General features: G+C 39.3%; 2 protein-coding genes across 2 annotated transcripts in view; both read right to left on the reverse strand.

The window, feature by feature from the left end:
• Window positions 1-11,442, reverse strand: part of Smp_157000 (putative hypothetical protein) — a gene marked incomplete at both ends in the record, with an annotated part of 66,594 nt that extends 55,152 nt beyond the window's left edge. The window contains 2 exons of the mRNA XM_018799879.1: window positions 6,828-6,975; window positions 11,338-11,442. Coding sequence (XP_018653748.1) covers window positions 6,828-6,975; window positions 11,338-11,442 — 253 coding nt within the window. The remainder of the gene's footprint in view (window positions 1-6,827; window positions 6,976-11,337) is intronic.
• On the reverse strand, window positions 2,505-3,152 carry Smp_191360 (putative mitochondrial gtpase; the record flags this gene model as incomplete). The annotated part of the gene is made up of 1 exon (XM_018799880.1): window positions 2,505-3,152. The coding sequence occupies one exon, from the start codon at window positions 3,150-3,152 to the stop codon at window positions 2,505-2,507; it is 648 nt and encodes a 215-aa protein (XP_018653749.1).
• Window positions 11,443-16,078: the final 4,636 nt, after the last annotated feature.

Here is a 16,078-nt window from a genome sequence, read left to right on the forward strand (position 1 = left end):
TTCCGCTATGAGACCTAAACGTCCTGGGTTCGATTTCGTGTATGGTCGTTAGTGCACATTGTTTGGTAATATTTGTAAACCAAAATAAAACAACAGATCACTATCAACCCTAGTAATTCAACAGTTCAGCCAATGTTGTCTGGCATAAAATCAGGTTGAAAAAAACTATGTGCACCCTAAAAAGAGTAGCGTAAGCCCATTAAGTTACAGACTTCTGGTTTGAGCCGTTTTGGTAGATATGGAACAACGTGGTTAAGGTTCGTTTAACTAACATAATAAATGGTTTGTGAAGTTGGATGTGAATCAGAAATGGCCATAACAACGCAGATGCACCCACTTTTTATTAAAAAAATAAGTTTTAAAATAATTTCATATCTTTTGCTCTGTGAATTCGCCTCTCCTTTTCGAATTACACTCTTTATTGCCTCGAACCCTGTACCGTCCGCTTCAAATGCCATCACGTTATCTACTCAGCTACTGAGTCCATATAACCGGTAGTTTGTGCAATAGGGTGAAGTTTGATTCATTTTTGTATTGTTTGTTTAATTCTTCCCACTAACGTTTAAGACCGTAATTGATCTAGGCTGGTTGTGGTGGCGTCAGCTGTAATCTAGAGATCAATGGAGAATGAAATCCAATGGACCAGTACTCCCTCGGTTCTACGGCAGACCAAAGATACACAAACCAAACATCCCACTACGTCCAATTGTAGCACTACCAGGAACACCAACGTACAATTTATCAAGAGAAATCTCAGGAATACTGAAACATTTAGTGGATTCGTCGAACCACTCCCTTAAATCAGCCACACAATTTATTGATCAGATTAAGAACATTCAAATCAACGACGACGAGCTAATGATATCCTTCGACGTAACGGCACTCTTCACTTCAATTGAACCAAACTTAGCAAAAGAAACTCTGTCCTTGCTTCTAACCAACGACGAAAACCTCGCAAAATACACGAAGCTTCAAAGTCAAAGCCTACTTGAACTGATAGATTTATGTCTAACAACATATTTCCAATTCAACAACAAAATCTACGAACAAACAAAAGGGACGCCAATGGGATCACCAATATCAGGACTTATCGCAGAAGCAGTAATGCAAAGACTAGAAACCACGGTTCTACCAGTGATCAAACCAAAAATTTTGATTCGTTATGTTGACGACACATTCGTCATCGTCGAAAAGGATGAACTAGAAAACAACCACAGGCAGATCAATAACGTCTTCAGCGACATCAAGTTCGCCATGGAACAAGAGTCGAACAACAAGCTACCATTCTTAGACATATTAATCACCAGAACTGACACAGGAAAACTGGAGACTCAAGTGCACAGGAAGCCGACCCACACCGATCAAATTCTCAACTACAATAGCAACAACCCAAGAACTCACAAAATCAACTGTGTACAAACTTTGTTCAAGAGGGCGATGACACACTGCAACACAACCACAGCACGAAAAAAGGAAGAAAAACACCTGAAAACCATCCTTCAAAAGAACGGCTATCCAATCAATTTCATCAAAAAATACCAGTCGCACACATCATCAGGAACGAAATCAAGTATAAAAATCAACAAAAGGATCACCCTACCATACATAAAAGGCATATCGGAAACGACAACGAGGCTGCTGAAAACCTTCGGAATAGGTGTTGCCCACAAACCAACAAAATCCCTCCACTCAATCTTATGCAAACCAAAGGATGAAATGACAAAAGAAGACAAAACAAACATCATCTACAAAATAAATTGTGCCAACTGCGACAAACACTACATCGGACAAAGCGGACGTCCCCTTTATCTTCGCCTACATGAACATCAATTAGCAGTCAAACGCCACGACATTTCTTCACTCATATCAATACACGTGGACAACTACGGACATACATTCGACTGGAAAAATGTGGAGATTTTGGACAGAGGCAATTCCAAAAACACCACAGAATTTTTCGAAGCTTGGCACTCAGGTCAATCAGCAATAAACAAGCACATTGAAATCAATCCAATTTATCAACCAATCAAGAAAATTATGCAGAAACATAGGAACAAAAATCAAACCAATAGGAGATACGACCAAAACAAAGAAATAAACAACGACAGATTTGAGGTCAATAAGAGCCAATCAACATCGAGGTGCACAGGACAAGCTGTGAATCGCATGTGGAGAAATTCAAACACTTCACTTCTACCCGAAGTTTGTGCTGATGATGTCGTTCAGAAGGACGATGAAAGCTCCACGACCAAACCATCCAGCTCAGATAACAAACCCACATCAAAATCACCCACCTGAGCTACAAATCTCCACCATCTCAATCCCAGAGTTAATGTTCACTGCGGGACTCGAATATCATAGGGAAGATTCAAACAACCAATACAAATGGATTGAAACATATTCATCTTAGAGTCATCTCAATTCTAACTGGTTTGTTCTTATGAATTCTAGTCACATTAAAAACACTGTTGGAAACAAAAAACGATAGTAGAAAATTCAATAAATCACATAAAATAAATAAATATGTATAACTTACTAGCGATAGAATGAGTTCGACTTGATATATCGGGATTATGATCATTATCTACTGAATCAGTTGAAGTGAGATTATAATCTTCTGGAAAATGTAACATTCCAATATGTGGTCGTAGTGTAGTAAATGGATATGGTGCAACTTTGGGTCTAGCTCTTGTTAAACTTCTTAATAATGTAGATTTTCCTGCATTAGGACATCCTACAAAACCTAAATCGGCTAGTTTTGACATTCGTAAAATGAATTCACACAATTGACCTTTACCACCATATTCAGCAACACGTAATGGAGCATTTTTACGACTAGGTAACTTTAATGAATTTGTTGCTAATGTTGCATGTGTCATAAATGTATTGCCTTTACCACCGGCACCACCACGTGCAGCTAGAAATATATCACCGTCTGCGTTTAACGTTTTAACTAAGTTAATAGATTGATTATTATTATTATTATTATTATTATTAGTAGTAGTAGTAGTATCATTTGACATTTGATTTGGACTTTCAACAGAATTTTTATGAATAGAAAAAATCTGTGTACCTATCGGAACCTGATGAATGAACACAGATAATAAGAAAAACATTGAAACTATAAGAAATAGTTGAAAAAGACAATACATTTCACGAAATAGTTAGTTGTAGTGAAAATTTACCTACACAGGCAAATTGTTTAACTGTATATTTCTCTAGAGGAGAAAGGTATTGTGGAAAAGGAGGATAGTGCAGTTGTTCAGTTTTATACTGAAAGTCCCGGAGTGAACATTAACTCTGGGATGCTGGTACACCCACCTAATGAGTCCTGCTTCAGTTTGGGCACCTGAACAGTATGACAGCCCTCACACAAATCAAATTAGATTTGTGTGGCGCGTATATATCTGGTCCCTCTTTGTACCAATATTTATGTGTTTAAATAAATAAATCAGTTTTATACATTTTTAAAATAGTACAATTGATATTCATTTAGTATTGTTTGTTTGAATCTTCCCATCGATGTGTTAGGACTACAACTAGTCAGTCTCTAATTGGCATATGTGCATACTGTGCGTATTGCCTCGATATAGCCTTAATTCACAAGCATGGTAAGCAGAGATGGATAGTGACTAGCAGTGGAATCCAGGACGCACGTTTCGTCCTATTTGGGACTCGTCACCTGGATGTACAATTGATAGCTTTTAAAAAGATGGAATTCATCCTTTTTTTTAAAAAAATTTCATTAATTTAGCTCATTTATCAGGTGCGGATCCTTGTACTTGGCTTCGAGTTACACTTTAAGAATAAGGAGTGGTGACGCTCTTCTCTCATTGGCGGGAATCAGCACATTCATATATCAACAGGGCACGACACGCACTCACACGATATCACAGTTTGTTACACTGTAGTAGGTATAGTGATTTTTGAGCTAGCAGATGACAATCGAACCTTTTAAAGGGAGTACATCAGTAAATATCTCAACAAGTTGATATGTGATCACACTATTGTTACCAATATATTTTGCTAAAAATAAACATCATATACTCCTAGTTAACTTTAAATTCTCGTTATACACAACTCGGATTTATTGGAAGGAATAATTATTTTCACATTCATAATAACAGATCAATGTCATTAAAAAGTGGATTGATACGCCTACATATTTACCTGTAGATATAAATGATCAGCATTTGCTCCATGACAATCATCAATTGAACCATTCACACCATCATCACCTTGTATAATTGTGGGTATATTTGATAAATCAGATACATTTTTATCAGCTAAAAAAAATAATATTCAAATAAGAATCGACTTGTATGAATATGATGGAGATAATTATAAATAATACGGAATCATTTGCCTAAAATAATCTGCATGACTTCGTATATTGATTTATTAGATGTTAAACGCGTACATATATGAACACACACACACACACACAGAGGTTCACCTCACTATTCATTCTAATGAGGAATGGATGATAAATTGGAAAAAAATCCCAGTCAGTCAGTCAGCTACAACGTAGGACCAGGCACATTTATGCATCGGTCCAAGTTGCCACACCTCGTTAGCACAACAAGATGAACACTGGATTCATAGAAATAGTTAACTTAGTGGTGGTAATATATAAAAGATAGGTTGTATATAATGATATAGTATAGGAGGGAAGAACGTTATGAAGCAATTTTAATCTTAAGGTTTAAGGGAAGATAAAGAGTGTATACACCTACACCAATGTGATCGATTCTGAGTACAATCGAATGTTAGTTATTTGAACCTTAATAATAATAATAATAACAATAATAATAATGTTTACTATAATACGAAGTTCTCAGTATACAGTATTTCAGTACAACAAGGACTATTGTTATTGCTAACATTCAAACAAAATAATGGTCACATAAGTTATCAAGTTTTTACTTATGACATTCGTGTCATGAGCACATAGTAACAAATAAAAGTAAGATGTCAAAATAAACGAAAAATTGAGCATTTTTTCAATGTATTGAGTGATCAGACCATAATAATGCTATGCATAAAATGTGATAATAATCACTTATTAACACCATTACTAACCCTTCGTATCTTATGACACTACTAGCATAAACTGTAATTCAAAACTTCCTCCAACCTGGTAGAAGACTATGTTAATTAACCTAAGGAGATTTAAAGGGTGTTGGTTATTTAAGGAAACCTGTTCAAATTGATTATTTCTCCAGTGTTATGCCAACGAAAATGCTAGGATAAATAAAATTATGTCATCTAAATGGGTGAGAAGTATTTGGATGTAAACTGTAACGAAGCTCATTTTAAGAAAGAAAATACAAAACCCTACATTCAGTACGGTGATGTAATCTCGCCTAGTAAAGCCATGCAACTCATATAGCATGAAATGATAAACTCAGGTTATTTTATTTGATGATTTAATACTAATTAGTTCTTATTATTATTATTTAAACACATAAATATTGGTACAAAAGGGCACCTGATATATATGCGCCACACAAATCTCATTTGATTTGTGTGAAGACTGTGATACTGCCCAGGTGCCCAAACTGAAGCAGGTGGTTTTCTTAGGCAGCCACGCCCGAAACCTTTGACCTAAAGATCTGATCCACAAGGAGTGGAGCATCGTCAGGAGATTCAGTCCTATGGTAACCGGTGTCCAACGATTGATTCATACACCATTTGTTCCCTCAGGATACTGGAGCCAGCCCATGTGCACCATTAGTTTGGAATCATGGTTTTCCAACTCCCCTAGGTGAACTTTCCGTGTGCACCAACCCGGTTAAAGTGCCGGACATTCGCTTTTTGTCCTCTGAATTTCGTAAACAACACCCGTGGTGCGAGAAGGCAGTGAGTAGGACTTCCCTGTCAGAGGCTTTATTCGCGTGGCCATGTGAGAGCATTTGGAAAAGAGAGCGGACTCTGCCCACTCTCGGCCGTACCAGGGCATTTGGGGGCATGTGTTAACCTGAACTTCTAATTGCATTAGAAGTTAACACATATTATCTGAAGAGGCTGATAACCTCATTCAATTGATTGTTTTTACTTAATCCCCTACATCCAACTCTGGGAGTAACCGAGTAATTAGTTTGCCAATATTTGTCTTATCTTCCAACTTCCTAGTGACCACATTCCATTCATAATATACAGGTACGTTTATATGCATTGGATGGTCCAACTTTTAATTAGTTAACAGTCTGCCAAATTTATAGATAGTGAATCCCAACGCCTTAATCGATCATTTGCTTTTCTCTTCGGTACATTTTCGGTTTGTAAAACTTATTTTCTGCGACAATGCAACACTAGAAAGGAAAAGCAATCGAAGAATATCTGGGACTCAAAAGAAACTGTTTGTCAGCTAGCACCAAAGTCGAAATTTCCCACACAAACGTCAAGACAACTCTGTTGTACGGTGATGAAACTTAAAGAACTACTGGAAGCATCAACAAGAAAGCACAGGGATTTATAAACAGCTATTCACGCAAAATACTCCGGATCCATCAGCCAGAGACCATCAGAAATAACCTGTTGTGACAGAGAATAAACCAACTTCCAGCTAAGGAGAAAATTATAGGAAGACGTAGGTGGATAGGATACGCATTGCGAACATCATTAAACCGTATCACAAAACAAGCTCTAACTTAGAATCCTCAAGGCAAAAGAAAAGAAACAGACATCAAAAGGAATAAATATTATTTTGTACCAACTAGAAAGGAGAGCCACAACAGAGTTGGTTGGAGAATATTTGGTCGGCTTCTTAAGCCCTGAAAAGGGTAACAGACTTAAATAAGAAAGGCAATGTATTAATTCCTCACCTTTGAAAATTACATGAGCACCATTTCCACCGTCTCCACCACTAGGACCGCTGTGTGGGTTACAAAAGGTACGTCGGAAGGCAATACATCCATTACCGCCATTGCCTGCTTTCACAACAACTCGTTTACTGCATGCATAAGGTTGGAGCTATAAAGTTTACAATATTAAAAATACACTATAAATATAACCAGTCAGTAATGAGCAGCTTACAGCCTGGGAAATACGTGCATCGGCCTAAATGTCACGGGATGTCATTATCACATGTAGATGAAATTACTGGGATAAATACCAAAGTAATAAAAGTAGCAGTGTCAGTGAGAAATCCGCATAATGAAAAGTATGAAATAATCCTAATTTTGGAAATAAAACTGAATGTATTTGCGTGACCAACATCATTTCTGGGCCATATCACTCGTCTCCAACGGTTAAGCATGATAATACCACTGACCACAACCAGGCAATATGTAGCTACCAGCATAACCAAAATTATTGAGATGAAATGGTATAGATCCTGATAGCCGCCATATACGGGAGCAACTCCCATCTGGGCACCCCACTAAAACCTTTACCCTTTCAGGTTTTCATGCAAGCTTTGTGGGATCTTTTAGGTAAGGGATGTAAGGCAAACGATAAGCACCATATTAAATATTTTCTGAAGTTACTAAAGGTGTTAACCATTATTTCCATGACAACTAGACGTTTTGTGACATGAACACCTAACATTAAATATAGTCCAATTTAGTGTCATGTTAAATGAAGCTAACTCCAATTAGGATAATCTCTTTAAAATGAAAAATCTGTCAATTATGTAAGATAACATTAACATATTACAGAGAGCATGGTCACAATTCAGACAAGTACTCTGCATAGACCAGTAATCATGTATGCATCTAAAACTGATTAGAATATTATCTATTTAAGTCAAAGGTTGGTTGGGAGGGCAAGGATGTTAAGAAGGAGATCGGTGATGACTGTGGTGACAATTAGTGCAAGCTTATACTAAATTTTGATTTGCGTAAAGCTGCGGAAAATGGTCCTAATTATTTACCATGCAACCAGTGAGTCCCGAATGTATGCCTAAAGAGATTTCATTTTGATCTAAACATACTACATGTTTATCCGAAAATCTTTAACGAGAACCAAAACGCACATTCATCCCAAATTCGAAAACACCTATTAACGTTACATGTTTGTAAAATGAAATTTCAAGTCAGATGCATCCATAAAATCCTAAGTCGATGTTGTCAAGTATTACTTTCTACGTAAATTAAAACCGTAAGCGTAGGTTAAAAGTAAATTTTTCAAAGCTGTAAGACATTATGATCGTTTAATTTTTTTGCACATGCATTTCTTCAAGTTTCCCGTAATTTTTGTTACTCAAATTACATTGAGTATCAAGTGGGTTTTTGAGACCGTGTTTGCCAAACTGACTTCAGTGACAATCTCAAGAGAATCCTAATTATTTAGACACCGAATGCCCTGGTACGGCCGAGAGTGGGCAGAGTCCGCTCTCCCTCGCGAAATGTTCTCACATGGCCAGCGAATATATAGCCTCTGCCAGGGAAGTCCTACTCACTGCCTTCTCGCATCACGGGTGTTGTTTACGAAATTCAGAGGACAAAAAGCGAATGTCCGGCACTTTAACCGGGTTGGTGGACAAGGCGAGTCCACCAAGGGGAGTTGGAAAACCCTGATTCCAAACCAATGGTGCACATGGGCTGGCTCCAGTATCCTGAGGGAACCAATGGTGTACGAATCAATCTTTGATCACCGGCTACCATGGGACTGAATCTCCTCACGATGCTCCACTGCCTTGTGGATCAGATCTTTCGGTCAAAGGTTCCGAGTGTGGTCCCCTAAGAAAACCACCTGCTTCAGTTTGGGCACCTGGGCAGTATCACATCCCTCAAGCAAATCGAATGAGATTTGTATGGCGCATATGTATCTGGTGCTTCCTTGTACCAATATTTGTGTTTAAATAAATAATAAATAATTTACGTGTTGAAGTTATTTGTTAGTCGATGTTTTTCATTAATCCCATAAACCACTTGAGTTTTCAAATCTAAAAGTCTAAAACTTTCAGTTACTGCTGATTAGCACCAAAACGTTACATGTGGATTGATCATAATTTAGATGGTGTCTATGAGAACATTACGTACTTCTAACTCCACTAATTTTAAACTATCTTTGGGTGTGGAACCACAGAAAGCAAGTTTGTGAGTATAGGAGAGGAAATTCTCATTAGTAAAACAACGTATCAAATGTTATTGTATGTGAAGGAAAAACAGGAACGCTTTTTACTGTAAAATCGTTTGTAATGGCGCAAGTGATCCCATTCTTCGTCTTCCTCCAAATCCCGAGCTTTTGAATCATTCATAACCTCTTTTGTGTTTACTTAATTGATTTATATTCTGTTGAATCGTATTTTTGATGCTTAGTCTTTTCAGTCACCAACTATACCGTTACTACACCTCCTATTATGAGATTTGACCTGATAATTCCATCCCTTTGTGAAAATAGGGTATGACAAGTTGTACCGATTTACACATGAACCAGCTTCTATATCGTGACTGACTGACTGTAAAACATGCTCTCAAACGCTTGGAGCTGTGAAGCTCATTGTCGATCGCGTTCAAAAAGTCTGAACTTGGTCAAAAATTTCAAAAAACCTATATTAGTCCACTAATGTTGAAAATTTCTGAAAAAATTTATGCCAACTGATCTTACTCCCGTAGATGAAAATATAAAATTGAAAATCACAGGACCACAATTCATATTTATGAATTATCTTCATAGTAAAAAGAGGGAGAACCATCCTTGTAACAGGGATCACGGGCTAAGGAATATCTTACTTCAAGCAAAAAATAACTTTGTTTCCTGAAGCTAACCCGGTTTTCAAACGTTTGAGCATAAATAGATTGAAAATCTGTTTTAATATCAGCATGTTTCGAAAATAGAAATTTACAAATTAAAAAATCTTTAAAGCCTAAGTAAAAAACTCTCTAGATCTTACAAGTTGAGAAGTGTAGTTACTCTACTGAATATGACTATCTGATAACTTTTGTCAGTGATTTGTCTAATAAGAGAAGACTTCTTACCGTATGTCCAGGAGCTCTTTTCTTCGGATTTGTAGAGCCGAGTGAAATACTATGACTGAACCGAGTGAAAATCTGTGAAACTAATTGACGGCGACGAAACAATAATCCTGTGGTCATGGTTGTACACAGTTCCATTAGAACAAATAGTCAAACATGGGCGCTAAGAGAAAATAGAAGTTTAGCAACTGCAAATAGACATATTCGGTTAACACGGTAACAAATATGTGATCCTTTGATATATATATATATATATATATATATATATACTTTATACAAAACTATATCTCCGATACTAACACATGTACATGAAATGAAAACCATTTGAGCTAAATGTCTGAGTTATGTATAAATGCAGAATAGAAAAAAGCAGGTAGAAAGCTATCCTTGAAGCCTATATGCAGTGATAATGCAACTTATAAATCGTCTGAAGACTGAATACTCATGTTATGAAAACTGCTGGAAACCTGCCAGTCCCCAAATGCCCTGGTACGGCCGAGAGTGGGCAGAGTCCGCTCTCTTTTCCAAATGCTCTCACATGGCCACGCGAATAAAGCCTCTGACAGGTAAGTCCTACTCACTGCCTTCTCGCATCACGGGTGTTGTTTACGAAATTCAGAGGACAAAAAGCGAATGTCCGGCACTTTAACCGGGTTGGTGCACACGGAAAGTTCACCTAGGGGAGTTGGAAAACCATGATTCCAAACTAATGGTGCACATGGGCTGGCTCCAGTATCCTGAGGGAACAAATGGTGTATGAATCAATCGTTGGACACCGGTTACCATAGGACTGAATCTCCTGACGATGCTCCACTCCTTGTGGATCAGATCTTTAGGTCAAAGGTTTCGGGCGTGGCTGCCTAAGAAAACCACCTGCTTCAGTTTGGGCACCTGGGCAGTATCACAGCCTTCACACAAATCAAATGAGATTTGTGTGGCGCATATATATCAGGTGCCCTTTTGTACCATTATTTGTGTCTAAATAAATAAATAAAATAAGGACACAATGTGGTAGTCGAGCTAGAAACGCAAAAATAGATTAGCAACAATACATCCAGGACCAATGGTGAAACTGATTGGGAGACCTAGATGAACTAATCTAAGGGTTATAAAATTATTTGCGACAGTTTTTATACAGGAAGTACCTATGTTTATTCCTTTAACAAATGCTTTTTATTTGGTTTACTTCCCTGGTGAATGATACATCAGGATAGACACCGAAGGTTATTTTGCAGAAACTGGGTATTCTTGTCCTTATATTCTGAACACCCATTAACCCACAAGGCATCTGAAAACGATTGATTACAGGAGGCCTAATAAGTGACAACGTTAATTCCATATGGGAAATAATAAATCTAATAAAAGACCAAAAGGTGAATTACTGATGCCAAATATTTATTCAGAATTTCTTTACATTCAATGGTTCATTGAACCGCACTAATTGTTTATACACTTCAATATCTTTGAAGTGATCTTCTGAAACAAATAACGGTACACCTTTGGCCATAATGCTTGCCATTGTAATAGTCGGCTGGATGTATTTGACATCTTCAGCAGTGAACTCCAATTTCTTGGTATTCAGAAGTATTCCTTTTAGACAAGCAGTGAACTTTTTGTTTTCCTTGTCATAATATAATTCAGTAACATGACTGGAAGTCAGAAGATGTAGCAAGAGCGGAGTAGAAAGGGAGAACAACAGGGCAACAAAGAGAGAGAAACAAAATACCTTCGGGTCATGGATTTTAGAAAACAGAAAAGGTTGTAAAGAGAGAATCACAGAACTGGAAAGCACTGAAAATGTCTTAGCGCCTAAGACAAGTCTACGATGTGGGCTTTCGTAAACTAAATATTGGTTGTTGGTTTCCACTATGGGATTACCGCTTTTGGAATTTACTTTTCTCGATGCCACAAGTAAATGAGGCTTTCCAGCGAAGTTAACGCCACTGAAACTACATCCACTGGGATTGAAGAACTTGACAAAACAGAAGCGCATCCTTCAAAAACTCGCCGTTGTAGGTTCTATTTCTGGTACCGAACATCTGTAAGGGAGGATAATATAAATTAATCAATCAATTTTCGTTGCTATCGTGATGTGAAGGGATGATTAATGATCTACGGGGGCGTTATTTGTTATTCATTTGAGATTATGTAGGAACGACATATTCTGGCGAAATAGATGATTGTACTTTCATTGGGTTCTAGCCAAACCATACAGCAGATAGATTCAAATGGTTCAAATGGTTGAGGACGGAATAGAGGAAGCTTTCGCTTGATGGGCTTCTGTGTCTAGTAGCAGTGGATCACCAATACCTCCAGGCAAGAACCTAGGTATATTAACGATAATAGAGGAAAAAAAGAATTTGGTAAATCAAAATGATATATTATTCTTAGTCTTTAAGAATAAGTCAAGTTCCCTCTTTAAGGATTCCTGGGAAGTCGCTTGGACTATCTCAGTCGGCAGCGAATTCCAGCATTTGACAACTCTTACGGAGTAGAAGTTGTGTCTGCAGTCTATTCTGCTAAGTTGGGTCTCCAGGTTCTGGGTGTTACTAATAGGTAACACCTAAGTTGTAACTATAGTCTGCAACATGTTGCAGATGGGCCACTTTGCACTTTGAAGTGTTGAAGGTAAGTCCGTTGTCGTCTGCCCAACTTCGAATTCGAGTCAGATCCTCCTGAAGTACTAATATATCCTTATGGTTACGTATCTCTCTCCAAAGTTTCACATCATCAGCAAAAAGCAATAAGTCAGATGAAACTTGTTGAGGAAGATCGTTAATGAAAATCAAAAAGAGAAGAGGTCCTAGTATTGAGCCCTGGGGGACCCCACTAGGACATTCCATAGCCTGAGAGAGAGTGAAGTTAACCCTGACCTTAAGGTGTCGGTTTTCTAAATATGGAGAGAGCCAATCAATCAAAGGGGGTTTTATACCCAATCGTCTAAACTTATTGATAAGACATACATGGTTGACCCTATCGAAAGCTTCTGAGAAATCCAGGTAAATGACATCAACCTTCCCCTTGCGATCAAGGATGGTTGTCCATCTATCCACCGCAGTCAGCAGGTTGGTCATACAAGAATGACCTTTTCCGAAACCGTGCTGTTGAGGTGAGAAGAACTTTAAGGATAACAAGTATTCTTGTATACCATTGTATATTAGAGATTTCATAATTTTAGAAGGTATGGAGAGAAGAGCCACTGGTCGGTAGCTTGAGGGTTCACTGCGTCGACCTCCTTTGAAAATTGGTGTGATGTGGGCCAGCTTCCAAGTTTCCGGCAGTTTGCCTCGGCTTAGCGAGTGTGAAAACATCACGCTAAGTGGTGATGCCAGGATTGAAGCTGCTTCCCTCAATATAGTAGAATGAACCATATCCGGACCGGGAGAAGTGTCTTTTCTTAGGTGTTGCAGTTTACGGAGCACCAGGTCAGCACTCAGGTCCACTTCAGAAAGTCCTGTACAGGTGCAGGTGAAGCTTTCGTCATTATAGTTGATGTGGGTCGGCTGGAATGTCTGAGAGTATTGTTCAGACAAAAGGTTAGCGGCATCACCGTCGTTATTGGTCGGCCCATTAGGACCTGGCAGTTGAGAAACTCCAGTTTTGCCTTGTCGAAGAGAAGCTGCATAACTGAATAAGCTTTTCGGATTGGAGACAAATTTATCGATAAGCTTGGTCTGGTATTGAAGCCTGTCTTCTCTTATTGCCTTTGAACATATGCTCCTTATATGTTTGTATTGCCTGTATGCGTCGTTATTGTCAGTTCGTTTATATTCGGCCCAACAGTGCCTTTTGCGGCTTAGCAAACGACGAGTGCGGTTCTTGATGATTGGAGGTTGTTTGTAGCTTTTTGGGACCATTTCAGGAGCTGAATGCTCAGTAGCACATAAGATCATGTGCAGTAAAAAATCCCAATGAGCATCCACTTCAAGTTGAGGGTGAACATCCCAATCCGCCTGTTGTAGATAGTCCTGTAAAGCTAACACATTCAACCGTTTGAAGTTCCAGCGCTTGTTGCTAGTAGGATATCTTAGCTCCGTTTTGCTGACAAAGCTGAATGATAGTACGGCGTGATCGCTTTTCCCCAGGGGAGCCAGGATTGAGGGGTCATCGACTATGAATTTTTCATTTGTGAATACCCAGTCTAAGCGCGACGGCATCTGACTGTTTCTCCAACGAGTTGCCGACTTCACATTTTCGAATAACCCCAGGTCACCGATGAGGTTGAAGAACAGAGCTTCAGTAGAATTGTCGCCTCCAATGTAGGTATGTTCCGCGAAGTTGATTCTAGGGAGGTTGAAGTCCCCTAGGGTCAGGATTTGAGAGAATCCGAGACGCGTAGAGCGGGTTAATCCTTCCAGCAAACGATTGTCATACTCGATGTCGGCAGTGGGCTTCCTGTAGATGACCCCAGCTAGACACCTCAAGGTGGTAGACAATCTTACTGCGCACCATACTGACTCATCAAGATTGAGAAACTCTTGGTTGTGAAGTTGGTGCTGATCCAGGCATGACCGTATGTATAATGCTACCCCGCCCCCCCCATTCCAATTTTCTTGTCGTTGCCAAATAAAGACATTTCAGGTATTGCTAGCTCCTGGTCCGTAAACTGAGACGTTATCCAAGTTTCGGATATTCCTATCAGATGAGCATCATTAGCGTTGCTAAGTTCACGTAGCCCATCCATTTTGTTTGGCAAACTCGCGGCATTCGTGTATAAGCAGTTTATGCTTTCAATTTGGAACGCGTGAGCTTCTTCCTGTGTGTCTGTAGGAGCCTTGCGTGAGTGGACAGGTAGCCTACCTATACGATGTTTACCGAGTTGGTAGTCCCTGTCCTTTACACGTATTTTTATGATCAAGACAGTCCACGAGTGGAATTGCCAGCTCCAGCTTGCGTTTATGCTTGATCCTGCTGTCGTGTGGCCTATCCGGATGGATATGGATGCCAGTTGCAAACCGACGTCTATTGGCACGAAATGCTTCCAGAGTTGCAGCCGCCATGTGGGAGGAGGGGAAGGTTATTTTCAATAGCCGGGGCCTAGAGTCTCCGTCTCTCTTGGTCAGTCGCATCACCTGTTGGATCAGTATGTTTTTGAGTTTTAAGGAATGCTTAATGAATTTCCATTCCCGAATATCAGAGTTTGCTTCAGTTGGGTCCATATTTTCCAGTACACCTTGCACAATGATATTTCTTCAGCGGAAAAACGCCTCGCGAGATTCCTTAGGGATGTTACGGATGATAATTCGTTCAGAATACGTTATCTTGGGCAGTATTCTTACGTTCCCATCGGATTTCAGTAAGCGACTCGCTAGCAGGACGTCCTCTACGTCGGAATCATTCTTAAGTGTAACACGAAGCATACTCAGGTGTTTTTGGTGGTTGGGGTCCTTCCCCCGAGTAAGCTGTGTGACCGTCAAAGGCTCTATTCTAGGGAGTTCAAGCCTCTTGTTCAATTCTCCCCAGAGCATTCTATCATTTTTGTCCTGCATACTGAAAGGAAGGTCGGGGTTGTCAATAAGGTTCATGATTATGACAGAGTCATCACGAACCGTAATTGATTTCCCAGATTTTTGAGGGCGTCTAGGTTTGTTACCTTGTTGTTCGGATGTCGAAGCGCTTTTCGTATTCATGGGCTCAGTGATAACCGGGCGGACAGTCTTGGGGGTAGACTGTGCGGCCAAGTCACCAATCGATTTCCGCACGGTACTTAGGATGTTCAGCTTTGGTGGTGACGCTTGGGCCTGTGTGTGCAACCACCAGTAGGGTTTTTGGGAACCCTTGTCTCATTCAAGGACTCTCCGCTTGGGGACCCAAGTTTACTGAGGAAGTCGATCACCGGTTACTAACTGAATAACAATTTGCCGTTCTTTGTAAAGGTCAAAGATCACCAATACACCACACCAAACTACACGGTATGAACAGGATCATGGTACAGTTGTTCCGACTTGTACTTCTGCATTCTGTTAATGTTAATATATGCTTTTGCCCACTGACAGTATTTATTGTATCCAGTACCTCGAGAATCCAATCCAACTGGTTTAACACTAGGACAATCCAGGTTAAACATAAGCTGCTTAATGTAACCTCGACTAACCTGATAGGTCACACCATCCCCGTCCGGATCGAGTAAACCGCAATCACTCAACATAGATTTT

The sequence above is a fragment of the Schistosoma mansoni genome, chromosome W, assembly GCF_000237925.1.
Source record: "Schistosoma mansoni strain Puerto Rico chromosome W, complete genome".
In the NCBI taxonomy this organism is placed as follows: Eukaryota; Metazoa; Platyhelminthes; class Trematoda; order Strigeidida; family Schistosomatidae; genus Schistosoma; species Schistosoma mansoni.